Source organism: Psammomys obesus, unplaced genomic scaffold (genome assembly GCF_907164565.1).
Source record: "Psammomys obesus unplaced genomic scaffold, mPsaObe1.curated_primary_1811, whole genome shotgun sequence".
Classification (NCBI taxonomy): Eukaryota; Metazoa; Chordata; class Mammalia; order Rodentia; family Muridae; genus Psammomys; species Psammomys obesus.
The window spans coordinates 60,760,188-60,777,669 of record NW_026585644.1 but is presented as its reverse complement, the minus strand read 5'-3'; the positions used below and the strand labels follow the sequence as shown (position 1 = coordinate 60,777,669).

General features: G+C 39.4%; 1 protein-coding gene across 1 annotated transcript in view; it reads right to left on the bottom strand.

Moving 5' to 3' along the window:
* Vps13b (vacuolar protein sorting 13 homolog B) overlaps positions 1 to 17,482 on the bottom strand; it is a 563,330-nt gene that overhangs the window by 470,609 nt on the left and 75,239 nt on the right. The window contains exon 17 of the mRNA XM_055622389.1: positions 7,833 to 8,014. Coding sequence (XP_055478364.1) covers positions 7,833 to 8,014 — 182 coding nt within the window. The remainder of the gene's footprint in view (positions 1 to 7,832; positions 8,015 to 17,482) is intronic.

Below are 17,482 nucleotides of genomic sequence, written 5' to 3'. Positions count from 1 at the left end.
ATGCCTCCTTTTGAGGCACACACTCACCAGAGACCTACAGGAGAATTTTACAGACTGAATTCACATTCCCTGACTTTGTGACGGAGGAGATAGGGATCTCATCTCAAAACTGTTAAACACAAAGCAAGCCAGAGGATAACACTAGCAGAAGTCCTTGAGCACCCCTAGACCACAGCTAATTCCTCAAAACCTCCAACTGGCCACAAAAGCAAAGAGCCAACTAGCAAATCATGTTAGGGAATCCAGTGCCGTGCGCAATGTGAAACTGTGAGAAATGGCCACTGAGACCTCCCAGACCCTCACCATTGCCCTCAATGTGCCTCGCCGAGCAGGTAGTCCTAGGCCTTGGATCTAGGAAGCCCCACCTGAGCACATGCAGCACTGCCAAAACCCCAAGGACTACGCTGCTTTTTCGTGCTTTCGCAGTCTAGAGAGAAGGTTCTATTGCAGCTGTCCTCATGGCCTGTGTCCCCACGATTTCCTTGCTGGTGTCTCACTGTAGAAAAATTACCATTCTTCTGGACTCCCTAGCACCTATGTCTTAGCCTTCAAGTGCCTGAGTGTGATTGTGATTCATTGGGTCACTAGGCCTGGGAAAGTTGTTGGAATGGATATGTAGATTTCTTTTAAATGTTAAAATAAAGATTTGTACAGACATCCTTTTTCTTAAGTGGCATCCCCTTCAGAGCCCTCTTGTTTTCAGCTTTCTTAAACCTGTGTGGGGTTGGGAACCTCAGACACTATAACAGATCCAGTGCTAGACCTGCCATGGGACCTGACTCAGCTGTTTCTGGATGTTAACAGCTATTTTGTATATTGGAGTTCTATCATGTGTACAAACTTGTTAAATATATAAATATATGTCGTGGGATTTGTTTCCGGAAGCAAAATAAGTATGACATGTTTTATCATTGCAGAAATTTAGATCTAGTTGAAAAGCAAAAGATTACAGGCATCAACAAACCATATGAAGAAAAGTTTTAAATATCTTCCCTATTGACAATCCCCATATGCAAGAGCATAAAATGCTGAAATTTAATACCTTAATACACACATACACACACACACACACATACACATACACTTTCAGAATCTTCAGCAAAAAAATTTGGTGGCACAATTTTATAAATACTCTATTAACACTGAAATACACAGAAGTTTGACATGATGAGGGAATAACAAAATGAAACTATCCACTTGGAAAATTAGCTTTCAAAATATGTATTTTAAATAAGCTTTCCTCCATCTATTTTAAATATTTTAGATTATTTATTTTGTTCAAGCTCTTAGAAAAGAACATTTACTAACAATCAAATCTGCCCACCTCCTCAATGTGTAAAATATTAGTTACACTAAGGTAAGATCATATGATACACCAGGTCACAAAACACTGAATTCTGGCCATTTGTCTCAAACATTGCTTTAGTACTTGAGCTATTATCCCTTTAGGATAAATTCCAGAATACTTTTGATGTTACAGTTCATTTTATAAACTCATAAAGAGAAAGTAAATGTGCTTAGGAAAACTAAGAGACATTACAAAAGAAAATGAATACCTCTAGCTTAGTAACAATTTTAGGCTATTTGAGCCAATTCATAAAAATAAATATTTTAATATTTTGTGAATACTATAAGCCATAAGACAAACAGTAAAGGGAATAAGACTGCCAGACAGAAAAAAATCACTTGAAAAAGAAATGTGAAAAATGGATAAGGTAATTTCATTTATAAATACTACTTCCATGAATGATCTCGGATGGAATGATCTCAGGCAACCTCTGAATTCAAAAAAGACCACCAATTGATTATCCAAAAACAATTGGTCAGCCCTGAAAGCATACATACAAGAAACATACAGACTGAGCAGGTTAAAAGTTTATAGTATGTATGTATATACATATGTAAATGGGTTTAACAAAAATGAATGAAAATATTTAAAGAGAAAAAGAAGTTTATGAGAGAGTCTGGAGGGGAAAATAATGTAATTATATTATAACCACAAAAAGAAAAGAAATAATAAAATTTTGAAGGCCTTGGAACAGAGTGAACTTGCAGAGGGAGCATAGAAATTTAATAACAGTTTGCATGTGGTTTCAGTATGCCCTAAAGGGTTGAAGAACTAGAGTTTAATGGGCTCTATGAGGTACTGAGAGGGCAAAAATTTTGTTTTGTTTTGTTTTGTACTGTTCTTTTTGTTTTTCAAGATGTGGTTTCTCTATGCAGCTCTGGCTGTCCTAGAACTCTCTGTAGACCAGGCTAGCATTAAACTGAGAGATCTGCTGGCCTCTGCCTTCCAAGTGCTGGAATTAAAGGAATGTGCCACCACTACCCAACAAGAGATCAAGAAACAACCAAGCCCTGAAGTTTAAATGCAGGCTCTCATATGGTGAATAGGAATGACAATACCATCAAAATAGGCCCTCCTGACTCAAGGTCAGTTGCCACAAAAAAAGGGAGAGGCCAGGCATAGCATTTGACATGGCATCCCACTGCTGAGGAGGTGACAGATGAAGGATCTAAGGATCTAAGACCTGCATCTAAGGAGATGATCATGTGCTTTCTCTCCTTCAGTTTGTTTATATGGTGGATTACATTGATGGATTTCCATATGGTGAACCACACGTACAAGCCTGGGATGAAGCCTACTAAGTCATGGTGGATGATATCTTTTATGTATTCTTGAATTCGGTTTGCCAGTATTTTATTGAGTATTTTTGCATCACTATTCATAAGAGACATATATCTGAATTTCTCTTTCTTTGTTGAGTCTGTGTGTGGTTTAGGTATCTAGGTGACTGTGGCTTCATAGAATGAGTTTGGTAATGTTCCTTCAGTTTCTATTTTGTGGAACAGTTTGAAGAGAATTGGAGTTAGCACTTTTTTGAAGGTTTAGTAGAATTCTTCACTGAATCCATCTGGCCCAGGGCTTTTTTTGGAAGGAACACTGTTGATGACTGCTTCTATTTCCTAAGGGGATATAGGACTATTCAAACTTTCTACCTGATCTTGACTTAATTTTGGTAGATGGAATCGATCAAGAAAATTTTCCATTTCTTTTAGATTTCAAATTTTGTGGCATATAGGCTTTTGTAGTAAGACCTAAAGATTATTTGGATTTCCTCAGGGTCTATAGTTATGTCCCCCTTTTCATCTGATTTTGTAGATTTGGATAGTTTCTCTCTGCAGTTTAGTTAGTTTGGCTAAAGGTTTGTCTATCTTGTTGATTTTCTCAAAGAACCAGGTCTTGGTTTCATTGATTCTTTGAATAGTTTTATTTGTTTCTAATTGATTGATTTCAGCCCTGAGTTTGATTATTTCCAGCCGTCTGCTCCTCTTGGGTGTATCTGCTTCTTTTTTTTTTCTAGGGCTTTGACTTGGGCCATTAAATTGCTTGTATGACATGTTACAAATTTCTTCTTGAAGGCACTTAGTGCTATGAATTTTCCCCTGAGCACTGCTTTCATTGTGTCCCATAAATTTGAGTATGTTGTACCTTCATTTTCATTGACTTCTAGGAAGTCTTTAATTTCTTTCTTTATTTCTTCCTTAACCCAGCTGTCATTGAGTAGCAAGTTTTTCAGTTTCCATGTGTGTGTAGGCATTATGTTATTACTATTGTTGTTGAGGTCCAGCTTTACTCCATGGTGGTCAGATAAAATACAGGGAATCATTTCAATCTTCTTGTATCTGTGGAGTCTTCATTTGTGACCAACTATGTGGTCTATTTTGGAGAAGGTACTGTAAAGAAGGTGTACTCTTTTGAGTTTGGATGAAAAGTTCTGTAGACATCTATTAGGTCAGTTTGACTTAGGGCCTCTGTAAGTGCCTTTATTTCCCTATTTGGCTTCTGCCTAGATGATCTGTCCCTTGGTGAAAGTGGGGTGGTAAAGTCTCCCACTATAAAGGTGTTAGAATCAATATGTGATTTAAGCTTTAATAACGTTTCCTTTAGCTTTAATAATGTTTCCTTTATAAATGTAGGTGCTCTTGTAATTGGGGCATAGATGTTCAGAATTGTGAACATTGTAGATTTTTCCTTTTATGAGAATGTAGTGCCCCTCCACATCTTTTTTGATAAATTTTGGTTGGAAGTCTATTTTATTAGATATTAGGATAGCTACCCCAGCTTGTTTTCTGGATCCCTTTGCTTGAAAAACATTTTTTCCATCCCTTTTCTCTGAGGTAGTGTTTATCTTTGTTGCAGAGGTGTGTTTTTTGGATACAGCAGAATGTTGGATCCTATTTCTGCAACCATTCTGTTAGTCTGTGTCTTTTTATTGGAGAGCTGAGTCCATTGATATTGATAGATAATAGTGAACAATGCCTGATAGTTCCTTTTATTGTGGAGTTGGTGGTCTTACTATGATTCATTGCTTGATTTCTTTTAATTTGGGGGGGGGGTTATCTGTAGGTTATGTTTTCTTGGGTATAGTTGTTTTCGTTGGATTGGAGTTTTCCTTCTAGTGTCTTCTATAGGGCTGGTTTTGTTGTTGTGTAGATATTGCCTAAATTTAGTTTTATCATGGAATATCTTCTTTTCTTCATCTGTGTGGATTGAAAGCTTTGCAGGGTATAGTAGTCTGGGGTGGCATCTGTGGTCTCTTAGAGTCTGTATGACACTTGCCCTGGCCCTTCTGGCTTTCATAGTTTCTGATGAGAAGTCCCGTGTGATTCTGATAGGTCTACCTTTATATGTTACTTGGCTTTTTTCCCTTGCTGCTTTTAAAATCTTTTCTTTGTTCTGTAGATTTAAGGTTTTGACTATGATGTGACGTGATGTGTTTCTTTTCTGGTCTAGTCTATTTGGTGTTCTGTAGGCCTCTTGTATGTTTATGGACATATCTTTCATTAGGTTGAGAAAATTTTCTTCTATGATTTTTTAAAAAATATTTTCTGGACCTTGGAATCTGGAATCTTCTTTTTCATCAACTCCTATTATTCTTAGATTTCATCTTTTCATGGCATCCTTGATTTCCTGAATATTTTGTGTTTGGGTATTTTCTGATTTTATTTTTTCCTTAAGAGAAGTATCAATTTCTGCAAGTGTATCTTCAGCACCAGAGATTCTCTCTTCCAACTCTTGTATTCTGTTGGTGATGCTTATCATTTTGGTTCCTGAACTTTTCTCTAAGTTCTCCAGCTCCAGAGTTTTCTCAGTTTGTATTTTCTTTATTGATTCTAATTCTGTTTTCATGCCTTGCACCATTTCCTTCATCTGTTTGAATGTGGATTCCTGTCTCTCTATGATGGTCTCTATTTTTTCGTTCATTTCCTCTCTGTATGCCACTTGTGCCTCTATTTGTTTGGCTATATTTGCCTGTGTTTCTTTGAGAATTTTGTTCATTTCCTCTTTCTTTGGCTTCAGTTGTTTGACCAAATCTTTGAGAGTGCCTCAAATAATTGGATAAGCATAGCTTTAAAGTCATTTTCCCATGTTTCACAAGAATTGGAGTATCCATCAATTTTGGGGGTTGCTGGTGAAGCCATGTTGTCCTGATTTATGTTGGAAGTGTTCTTTTGCCTACCCCTGGCCATTTGCTTATCCGTAACCTTCCCTGTTTGTTCCTGGATTCTGGAGTTTAGACTGGTACGGTCTTTCTCTGGTATCAGGAGAAATCTTCAGGAAGTTGAGAGATGTTTTGTGGTTTCAGCATGTGCATTCGTGTTTCAGCTGTACCTGTGGAAGGAAAGTGTGAGGGTGCAGAAGGACAAATGTGGGCGCATAAGGACAAATGGGGGCAAGCGTGTGCGTGGAAGTGTGCCTTTGAGGGACAGAGTGGTAGAGAATGTTGAACTCTTGGGTGTGCGGGAGGGGCTCTGCCTTGCAGGCATCTAAGGGGTCACTTGTGCATGTGCTGTAGCAGGCACTGGTGCTAATCTCAGCGCAATTCCCTTATGCAAATTTCCTGAATACCTCAATGGCTAACAGGCTACTGGGATTCGGCTCTGTCTGAGCTCCTGTTTATCTATCTGAACTCCAGTGTTGGACCTGCAGAGTAGGGCCCCGATGTCTCAACAGTCCCACATTTACCACAATGGGTATTTGGGTGAGAGGGCTCTGATGTCCGGCTGCTAGTTTAGAAGGACCCTGGATCTGGGGCTCTGCAGGCACTTAGGATCATACTCACTCTCAATCAGGTCACATTGGCAAGGATCGGGACATCCAGGCTCTCCACTCCCTGGTCTGGTCACACTTAGTCATATGCAGGAGGACTGAGGAGCTACGCCAGCTCAGTGTTGCTGCAGCCGCCAGGTTAGGTAGTCTAGCTGCGGCTGCAGACTGGGATGCTGGACCAGATGCCTTCTGGGAGGTCCTGGGGGCCCACCACTGTGTTATCCAGACCTGGGTGGCCTGTCGCCTGGTGTGCCTAGTTTGTTTGGCGGGGTCTCCTGGTCTTTGGTGGTATATAGCCCACTATCTGCCATACAGGGTTTGGGCAGGACCTACAGTCAGTGGCTGAGAAACCCTGTGAGGTCAGCACACAGTCCCCATGCAGTGAGTTCTGAGCAGAGAATCTCAGTGAGCTGGCTGTAGGCTGTACTGAGGAGGAGGAAGGCCCAAAAAAAGAGGAGTGCAGGGAGATCAAAGGATCGTTTCTCTCCCCTCCCTGAAGAAGTCCGCTGGTGACCTGAGACTAAAGGTATCAACTCCTGTGATGTTCCCTCTTGTTCAGAAAGCCTCACCATCGTTTCCCTGGCTTTATATGCCCCCGCACTCACCAACTCCAGCAGTTCTGCTCCTCTGTCTCTCAAAAACTATGCACATTCGCCTCCGCCATCTTGGATCCTCTGAAAACTAATATCTTTTTTTTTTCTTATTAGTTACATTTTGTTAACTCTGTATCCCAGCTGTGTCCCGCTCCCTCTTTCCCTCCCCAATCCCACCCTCCCTCCCTCATCTCCTGCCTGCCCCTTTCCAAGTCCACTGATAGGGGAGGACCTCCTCCCCTTTCAACTGACCCTGTTTTATCAGATATCTTCAGGACTGGCTGCAAAGTCCTCCTCTGTGGCCTAACAGGACTGCTTCTCCATCGGGGCATGGGGAGGTCAAAGAGCCAGTCATTGAGTTCCTGTTAGAAATAGTCCTTGTTCCCCTCACTATGGGAAACCAATTGGTTACTGAACTACCACGGGCCACATCTGAGCAGAGGTTCTAGGTTATATCCATTCATGGTCTTTGGTTGAGTGTCAGTCTCAGAAAAGACCCTGTGCCCAGATATATTTTGTCCTTGTAGAGTTCCTATCCTTTCCACATCATACTAACTCCCCTTCTTTCATATGAGTCTCTGTATTCTGCCGAAGGTTTGGTTGTGAGTCTTAGTATCTGCTTTGAAACACTGCTAGGTAGAGTCTTTCAGATGCCTTCTGTGGTAGACTCCTATCATACGTTCAATGCACATCCCATCTATCTTTCTAAATGAGGATTTATCATTTACCCCGTGTCCGCTTTCTTGATTATCTTATTTAGGTGTATAGATTTCATTATGTTTATCATATCTTGTAGGTCTATATAAGCGAGGAAAACTAATATCCTAATTAACTAAAAATTCCAAATGAAATAAATCTCTAGAACCATATGAGCTACCAAAAATACACAAATACCAGCACATTCATGTGCACTGTGGAACCTTATTCATAATTGCCAGTTTGAGAAATCAGTCTAGATGCCCAAGAAATAAGTGGTTTGAGAAAGTATACTATAAATAAATATCAGTCATATAAATATCAACTTTAACAGAAATACACTTTAGATTGAGAATGCTAGACACAGGGATTTGAATCTTAGTTACTTCTATGACACATTTTACTTATGAGGTAAAGTGTACTCTTACCTGTCATTTGGAAGACTTCGTTCATCAAAGCTTCATTCACCGTTGAAGAGCTGATACTTCCAATATGAGACCAGCTCTGATATATTGCTTGCAGCAGAAGTGTCTGTGCTCTTGTAGCTTGAATTGTGAGATTTGGGAGTTCAAAAATACCTTCAGTTACAACGGTCTGAGATCTTTTGGTCCTAATCATGAAAATAAAAAGAAAAATAATAAAAATAACTAAGTGAATAGGGTTTTTACACAACATACTAGATAAATTATGCTGCAAGGGGGGAGATATAAATTCAAATTATTTGTGGGGGGGTATGAATGTATGTACATACTCATGTATGCTCATGTATGTGTATACATGTATGTAGATAGGAAAGCCAGAGCCAATGGTAGGTGTCTTCTTCAATCACACTGCACCACACTGCACCTTATTTTCTGAGACAGAGCCTCTTACTGATCCTGAAACTCACCAATTCAGCTACACTGGCTGGTTAGCAAGTCCCAAGGATCCTGCTGTCTTAGCCCCATCAGTGAGGCTGGGATTACAGGAGGCAGCAGCACATTCTGGACTCAGATTATCATGCACAGACAGCACCTTACTAACTCAACCATTCCCGACACTCTTGAATTTTTTTTTAATTCTAAAAGGGTTCTAAAATTTTAGAAGAATTTATACTTGCCACATTATAAAAGTAATAAAAAGCACTGAATTATACACTGTAAACTTATTTTGCTTCAAAAGGAAGGAAAGAAATCCCCTGTAGCATCTCAGGAACATGGCTTCAAATGGCTATTGCTCCCCTAAGAAAGACAAAATCAACCAAGGACTGGACCTAGCGCACCTACACTTATGTAGCCAATAGGCAGCTTAGTCTTCCTGTTGGTCCCCTATAAGAAGAGTGAGGGCTGTCTCTGAAATGGACTTTGTTGCCTACTTTTTGATCAAACCCCATGGCAAGGCTGCCTTACCTGACCTCAGTGGAAAAGTATTTGCTCAGTCTTGATATGACTTGATGTGCTACAGTGGTTTGGGGATGCTCCCCTTTTTGAGGTAATAGAAGAAGAGAAAGAGGAGGAAGAGTGGGGGGATGGGACCAGGAGGAGAGGAGGGAGGGGGCTATGATCAGGATGTAAAGTGAACAAATATAATACAAAATAAATTTGAAAAAACAATCAAAAGATGTTTATAAGCTGAAATTAAAAAAAAGACAGCAATGAGAAGATAAACACTGGATTGGCCTACCTCTTAATTGGTATGCCAGATAATGAAATATACAATACAGTACGATAACCACGACATGTTCCCACAACTTTCCAACATTCATTAGCACCAAAGATTTCTACTTAAATTTACCCTTCACTCTACAATCCTAATGATGCTTTGCCTTAAAATTCAAGGCACTAAAGGGAATAAAGTAAAAAATAAATGCACATATACCACGTACTAGATTCTTTACACCAAATAACAAAAACTGTGGTACTCAGGTGAATGGGAGATCAAATCAAAAGGAATTCACAAAAACAGTATTTAATTCTAATATGAACCATTTTATAAATCTTTTTCCCCCTTCTCTAAGTGTTTCAAAATTATATGCCTACTTCTCTCTACTACTTTCTCAAGTTTCCATTTGGATTCCTGGAAAATTAAAAATTCCATTACTACTAACACTAATAAAAGACACAAACAACACGAACATCTATAGAATGGAAATGTGTCATAAACCTAGACACTGTAAGTTCATATTGACACAGCATTGGTAACTGAAGTACAGCAAAAGTCATGCTCCTAAAGAAATCTCACTACTGTAAGCTGAAATTACAAAGAGGATACTTGATACAAGTGGAACTTTCTTATCTCAGAATAAATTTGGCTACATTATATAGTACTTTAATTTCCAAACAATCAGATGCACTATAAAATGGTTCCCTCCCTCCTCCACTGCTGGAGGGAATGTAAACTTGTACAACCACTTTGGAAATCAATCTGGAGCTTTCTCAGACAATTGTGCTTGCAGCTATAGCACTCCTAGGCATATATCCAAAATATGCTCAAGTATGCAACACAGACATTTCCTCACGCTTGTTCCTAGCACCTTTATTTGTAATAGCCAGAATCTGGAAACAACCCAGATGTCCCTCAACTGAAGAATGGATACAGAAAGTGTGGCACATTTAAACAATGGAATACTACTCAGCAATTATAAACAAGGAAATCATGAAATTTGCAAGCAAATAGTGTGAACCAGAAAATACCATCCTGACTGAGGTATCCCAAGGGCAGAAAGAAACACACTGTATATACTCACTTATAATTATAGGTGGATATTAGACATATAATATAGGATAATCATACTACAATCTATACACATAAGCTAAAAAAGAAATACCCTGGGTAAGATGCTCCATCCTCATTCAGAAAGCCAAATGGGATAGACATTGGAAGAGGAAGAAATCAGGGAACAAGACAGGAGCGTACCATAAAGAGCCTCTGAAAGGCTCTACCCAGCAAGGTATTGAAGCAGATGCTAAGACTCATAGCCAAATTTAGGGCAGAATGCAGGGAATCTTATGAAAGAAGGGGGAGACAAAAAGACCTGGAGGGGACAGGCGGGACACAAGGAGACCAATGGAACCAAGAAATCTGGACAAAGGAGCCTTTTCTGAGACCGATACTCTAAACAAGGACCATTTATGGAGATAACCTAGAACCGCTGTATAGATGTATCCAAGTGGGTTCCCTCATACTGGGAACAGGGACTGTCTCTGACTTGAACTCAGTGGCTGGCATTTTAATCACCTCCTCCTAAAGGAGGAGCAGCCTTACCAGGCCACAGAAGACAGTGGATCCAGGCCTGATGAGACCTGGTAGGCTATGGTCAGATGGAAGGAGAGAAAGAATTCCTCTATCAGTGGACTTGGAATGGGTCATAAGAGGAGATGAGGGAAGGAGGGTGTGATTGGGGGGGACTTACAGAGGAGGCTACAGCTGAGATAAAAAGTAAATACATGAAATTAAAATTAAAATATTGAAAATTTTTTAAAAATTAATTTTTTTTAAATCTCCTTTTCAAAATACTGTCTTTCAATTGAAACTATTTTCTGACCTAAAAAAAAAACTAATGGTTCCCAATAGATTGCACTGGTTTGAATAAAGCATAACCATATTCAAATTCAAAAATAATTAATTATTCTACATTTTAAGATTTCCCAAGATTGAAGAGTGATTCTCTTCTTCAATTTTATTATCAAAGAAAATATACTTTGTGTGTCATTATCCAATAACAAAAAAGGTAATTATACCATATACTCGTGACATTTTGAAACTTTTCTTTTTCAGTTATACCAATGATAAAAATTTAGTTTATCATACCTCCTTTAACTTGATACTTAAGCTAAATTTAAAAAAACATGATTTGGCAACACATAGGAGCTGACACAATGGTATACACTATTGTTTTTTGTTTTTTTTTATTTTTATTTGTATTTTTATATTGATTACAATTTATTCACTTTGTATCCCAGTTGTAACACACTCCCTCATTCTCTCCCAATCCAACCTTCCCTCCATCATATCCTCCTATGCCCCTCTCTAAGTCCACTGATAGGGGAGGTCCTCCACCCTCTCCATCTGACCATAGCCATCAGGACTCATCAGGACTGGCTGCACTGTCTTCCTCTCTGGCTTGGTAAGGCTTTTCCCCACTCAGGGAGGTGATCAAAGAGCCAGCCAGAGTTCATGTCAGAGACAGTCCCTGTTCCCATTACTAAAGAACCCAATTGGACACTGAGTTGCCATGGGCTACATCTGAGCAGGGGTTCTAGGTTATCTCCATGCATGGTCCTGTGTTGGAATATCAGTCTCAGAAAAGACACCTGGGCCCAGTCTTGGTTCTGTTGCTCTCCTTCTGGAGCTCCTGTCACCCCCAGGTCTTTCTTTCATAAGATTCCCTGCACTCTGCCCAAAGTTTGACAATGAGTCGGTATTTACTATTTTTGATGTAACAATACCAATAGAGACTGTTTTTCTTATTTCTTGTCAATTTTAATTTGTATTTCAGCAGTAAGCAAGCTAGGAAAAGCAAGAAATGCCCATATTTTTATTACCCATCTCATCAAATCTTCGGGTTATACTACCTTTGCTTCAAAATATTTTTTTAAAGATCAATAGATTTTACAACTTAAAGCTAGTTGGGGGACTCATAATGTCAGTGAAAATGCACAATAAAAGTGTGACCGTTCCTTGTGATTTATACAGTACACATGTACATAAAACAAAGCAGCTCAATATAAAATCGTAGAAAAATATCTAACAAGTTCTAGATTTGTCTTAAAACATTACCAAGCTGCATTTTGATAATTATGTTGGTCATTTATTTGGCAAATGTCTAGTGCTCATATTCAAGAAATCTTGGTCTGAATATGTTCATTTTACAGAACAGGTTTAAAAACTATCAATCCAACATTGCTCTCTAGGGAAAAATAAATCCTAGTGTAACTAGGGGGATAAACAACTCATTAAAATTCAGCTTGGACAAACTCCAGGATAAATTAAAGGAAATAGAAACAACTAGACCTTAATTGAATAGTAGCAAATTCCTTAAATGAATATGCACTGATTATAAGTAATTTAAAAGAATGTAATCCACCATTTCTTGACAAATTAAAATACAGAAACAATGAAATTTCTGTGCCATTGTAAATTTTCTAATTTTTGAAATTCTTTTTTTCAATATATAAAAAGACACTTCAGAAGCATGGTTCTTATTATTGGATGTAAAAAATAAAACAATCTATTCAACTTTCTACAAGTACCATAAAATGTCTCCCATATGCACACTTCAGGAAAAATCACCAATTCTCTTTAACACATACTTCATAACTACTAAAAAAAATATTTTCAGCAACAGTTGAATCTAAAGACTCATACAGATTTCCTAACTGCAAAGATTGAAAACACAGATTGCTTCCCAAAATTTACTGTTATTGTTCATATACTGTACAATAAAATAAGAGTATGTCATTTTTTTTCTCAAAATAAAGTTAATACAAAATCTTAATAACTTATGAGACCAGTTAAAACATGAAAAATTATGGGGTTCTTATACAATAGTTACTTAACTGATATAACACTTTATAGGCAAAACCTTTTAAGTACTTTTTAAAAAATAAATAATAGGTTAAATCAAAGTGTATGGTCTCTATTCCCAATAAACACTTTCCAAAATGAACATATACGCAGACTTAACAGTTAGTCTGGAGTTAGATGAACAGGGTGCCTGCCTGCTTCCTCTGACTAAACAGCATTAGAGTTAGAGTGCATACTGTCCTTAGCTGCTCCTGTTAGTGCTACATGGTGCTGTCCTGCAGGTTCAAGTTCCTGGTCAGTATCATCTGAGCATTCTGTGCTCGCTGAGCTACCACCAAGGCTAGCTAAGGCCACAGTAGATGGTGTACCCTGAGACATCAGCCAAATGTTGTGGTGTTACATATCTTTAAACCCACAACGTAGGCAGAGACAGGAGGATATCTGAGTTCCTTATCAGTGAGTTTATATAAGTGAGTTTCATGTCAGCTAAACTATGCAGAAAAACTGTTTCAAAAAGATGAAGAAGGAAAAGGAGGAGGAGAAGGAGGAGAGAAGGGAAAGGAAGGGAGGGAGGAAGGAAGGCAGAGAAGAAAGGAAAAAAAAGACTTCATGACTTCATGAGGGGGATTACTGGGGCAGAAAGAGACAGATGGAGCAGAGAACAAAGAGATGAAGAAGACTAAGACAGGGGAAAAAAATCAAACAACTCAAAGGATTAAGGAATCTACCAGTAGGAAAATTGTTATTTTCATAATATATGCTAATAAAAGTATTTTTAAACTACTCATTGTATATTAAATAAAATAACTGTGTAGCACATAGGCAGCTCAGTCTCCAAGTGGATTCCTTAGTAAGGCAAGCAGAGGCTGTCTCTGGCATTAACTCAGTGGCTGATTCTCTGATCACCTCCCCCTGGGGGATGCAGCCTTCCCAAGCCACAGAGGAAGACAATGCAGTCAGTCCTGATGAGGCCTGATAGGCTAGGGTCAGATAGAAGGGGAGGAGGACCTCCCCTATCAGTGAACTACTGGAGGAGCATAGGGGGAGAAAAAGGAGGGTGAGTGGGACAGGGAGAAAAATAAGCAGTGGGATAAAGGCAGGATACGAAGTAAACAAATTGTACTAAGTAATAACAAAAAATTTAAAATAAAATAACTCTGAAAGAGTCATAATAAACCAATCTGTACAACTAAAGAAGCTAATCAAGGAGGACCCTGAGTAAGAGAATCACTCTTCATTCAGAAAGAAAAACAGAATGGACATGGGAAGAGGGAGAAAACAGGGAAAGGGACAGGAGCCTACCACAGAGGGCCTCTGAAAGACTCTACCCAGCAGGGTATCAAAGCAGATGCTGAGACTCATAGACAAACTTTGGGAAGAGTGCAGGGGATCTTATGAAAGAAGGGAGAGATAGAGAGACCTCGAGGGGACAGAAGCTCCAGAAGGAGACCAAAAGAATCAAAAATCCTGGGCCCTAGTGTCTTTTCTGAGACTGATATTCCAACCCAGGACCATACATACAGATAAACTAGAACTCCTGCTCAGATGTTGCCCATGGCAGCTCAATTTCCAAGTGGGTTCCCTAGTAATGGGAACAAAGACTGTTTCTAACGTGAACTCAGTGGCTGGCTCTTTGATCACCTCCCCCTGAGGGGGGAGCAGCCTTACCAGGTCACAGAGGAAGACAATGCAGCCAGTCCTGATGACTAGGGAAGGGGACGAGGACCTCCTCTATTACTAGACTAGGGGAGGGGCACAGGAGAAGAAGGAAGAAAGGTAGGATTGGGAAATTAAACAGCAACAAATCAAGTAATACAATTAAAAAATGGAGTACAGAGCTAAACAGAGAACTCTCAATAGAGGAATGTCGAATGGCAGAGAAACACCCAAAGAAATGCTCAAAGTCCACCTTTACACCCATCAGAATGCCTAAGATCAAAGACTCAAGTGACAATACATGATGGAGAGGATGTGGAGAAAGGGGAACCCTCCTCCACTGCTGGTGGGAATGCAAACTTGTACAACCACTTTGGAAAACAATCTGGAGCTTTCTCAGATTATTAGGAATATTGCTATCTCAAGATCCAGCTATACTACTCCTTGGCACATATTCAAAAGATGCGTAAGTACACAAGAAGGACATTTGGTCAACCATGTTCGTAGCACTTTATTCGTAACAGTCAGAATCTGGAAACAACCCAGATGTCCCTCAACAGAGGAATGGATACAGAAATTGTGGTACATTTACACAATGGAATACTACTCAGCAATTAAAAACAAGAAAATCATGAAATTTGCAGGGGAATGGTGTGAACTAGAAAAGATCATCCTGAGTGAGGTATCACAGAAGCAGAAAGAAACACACTGCATATACTCACTTATAAGTGGATATTAGACATATAATATAGGATAATCATACTGAAATATGAACACCTAAAGAAGCTAATCAAGAAGGAGGACGCTGGTGGCTGGAGATGGCTCAGTGATTGCAGCAATGTCTGTTCTTCCAAAGGACCTGGGTTCAATTCCCAACACCAATGTGCAACTCACACCTATCTTTTACTTCAGTTCCAAGGGATATGACACCTTCATGCTAATGCACATAAAACAAAATTTAATTAATTTAAAAGACAAAAAAAAAGGACCCTGCATAAGATGATCAATCCTCATTCAGACAGGCAAATGGGACAGACATCTGAAGACGGTAAAAACAAAGAACAAGATAGGAGCCTACCCACAGGGGACCTCTGAAAGACTCTACCCAGCAGTGTATGAAAGCAAATGCTGAGCCAAACTTTGAAAAGAGTGCAGGAAATCTTATGAAAGAAGGGGAACATAGAAAGACCTGGAGGGGACAGGCGCGACACAAGGAGACCAACAGAACCAAGAAATCTAGGCCCAAGGGTTTTTTCTGAGACTGATACTCCAACCAAGGACCATGCATGGAGATAACCTAGAACCCCTGGAGAGATGTAGACCATGGCAGCTCATTCTCCAAGTGGGTTCCCTAGAAATGGGAACAGGGACTCTCTGACATGAATTCAGTGGATGGCTCTCTTATCACCTCTCCCTGAAGGGAGGGCAGCCTTCCCAGGCCAGAGTGGAAAACAATGCAGCCAGTCCTGATGAGACCTGATAGGCTAGGGTCAGATAGAAGGGGAGGAGAACCTCCTCTTTCAGTAGACTGTGGAAAGGACATGGGAGGAGAAAAGAGAGGAAGGGCAGGACTGGGAAAAGAATAGGGAGGGGGCTACAGTTGGGATACAAAGTGAATTAATTGTAATAAATTAAATTTTTTTAAAAAGGGTATCTTCAAAACAACTTCACACATGAAATATAAATAAAAAAGTTTAATGTGGGGACCCTGGAGATAATGTCTTAGCAATTAAGAGCACTGGCTGTTCTTCAAGAGGAACTGAGTTCTGTTCCTAGCATTCACATGGTGGCTCACCATCTATAACTCCAGTTCCAAGGGATCCAAAGCCCTCTTCTGACCTTTGTGGGTAATATACACACAAGCAGCACACAGACATTCATACAGGCAAAACATCCATGCACATAAAAGTAAAATAAAAATCTGTCTAAGTTTGAAGATTAACTTCTATTTCCGTCTATCCTAATGAATACAAACATTTACATATTTAGGTGCCACCTTTTATATTACTATGAGAACCACCCCACCCGCACCGCCAATATTATCCTAAATACGTTGGGGAAGAACTCTAACTTTATAAGGTAAATGCCTGATTTTTCAAACTTGGTTAATCAAAATATTTTCAGTAAATATCTCAGATTTTTTTTTCATTTTTGTTGCTTAACTGCCTTGAAATATATTTAATTTTAGAGCAGAAAAATGACAAACTTGTGGAAAAGATTTCTAGAAAATATAGGCTTGGAAACATATTTTTAATCTCAAGAAACATCTACCATTACTTAGTGAGATTTGGCTTATTTTTTCATTTTTGGATTTTTTTCTTTTTTATTATTATCATTTATTACAATTTATTCAATTTTAATCCTGGCTACCGCCCCTTCCCTTTTCTCCTCCCAATCCCACCCTCCCATCCTTTTTCCCCCCACGCCCCTCCCCTAGTCTATTAATAGCAGAGGTCCTGCTCCCCTTCTATTTGACCCTAGCCTATAGGTCTCCTCAGGACTGGTTACACTGTGTTCCTCTCTGGCCAGGCAAGTTCCTGCCAGAGAAAGCCTCTACTCCCCTTACGAGGAACCCCACGTGGATACTGAGTCTATGTGCTACATCTGAGCCGGGGTTTTAGGTCCTCTCCTTGGCTGGGGTATCAGTGTCTGCAGGACTCCCAGGGCTCAGTCTTTTTTGTTTGTTTTTGGTTTTGTTTTGTTTTGTTTTTGGTTCTGTTGGTCTCCTTTTGGAGCTCCTGTCCCCTCCAGGTCTATCTCCCCCTTCATTCATAAAAGTCAATGCCCTCTGCTCAAAGGTGGGCTATGAGTCTCAGTCTCTACTTCGGAGGAATGGATGTAGAAATTGTAGTACATTTACACAATGAAATACTACTCAGGTATTAAAAACAAGGAAATCATGAAATTTTGCAGGCAA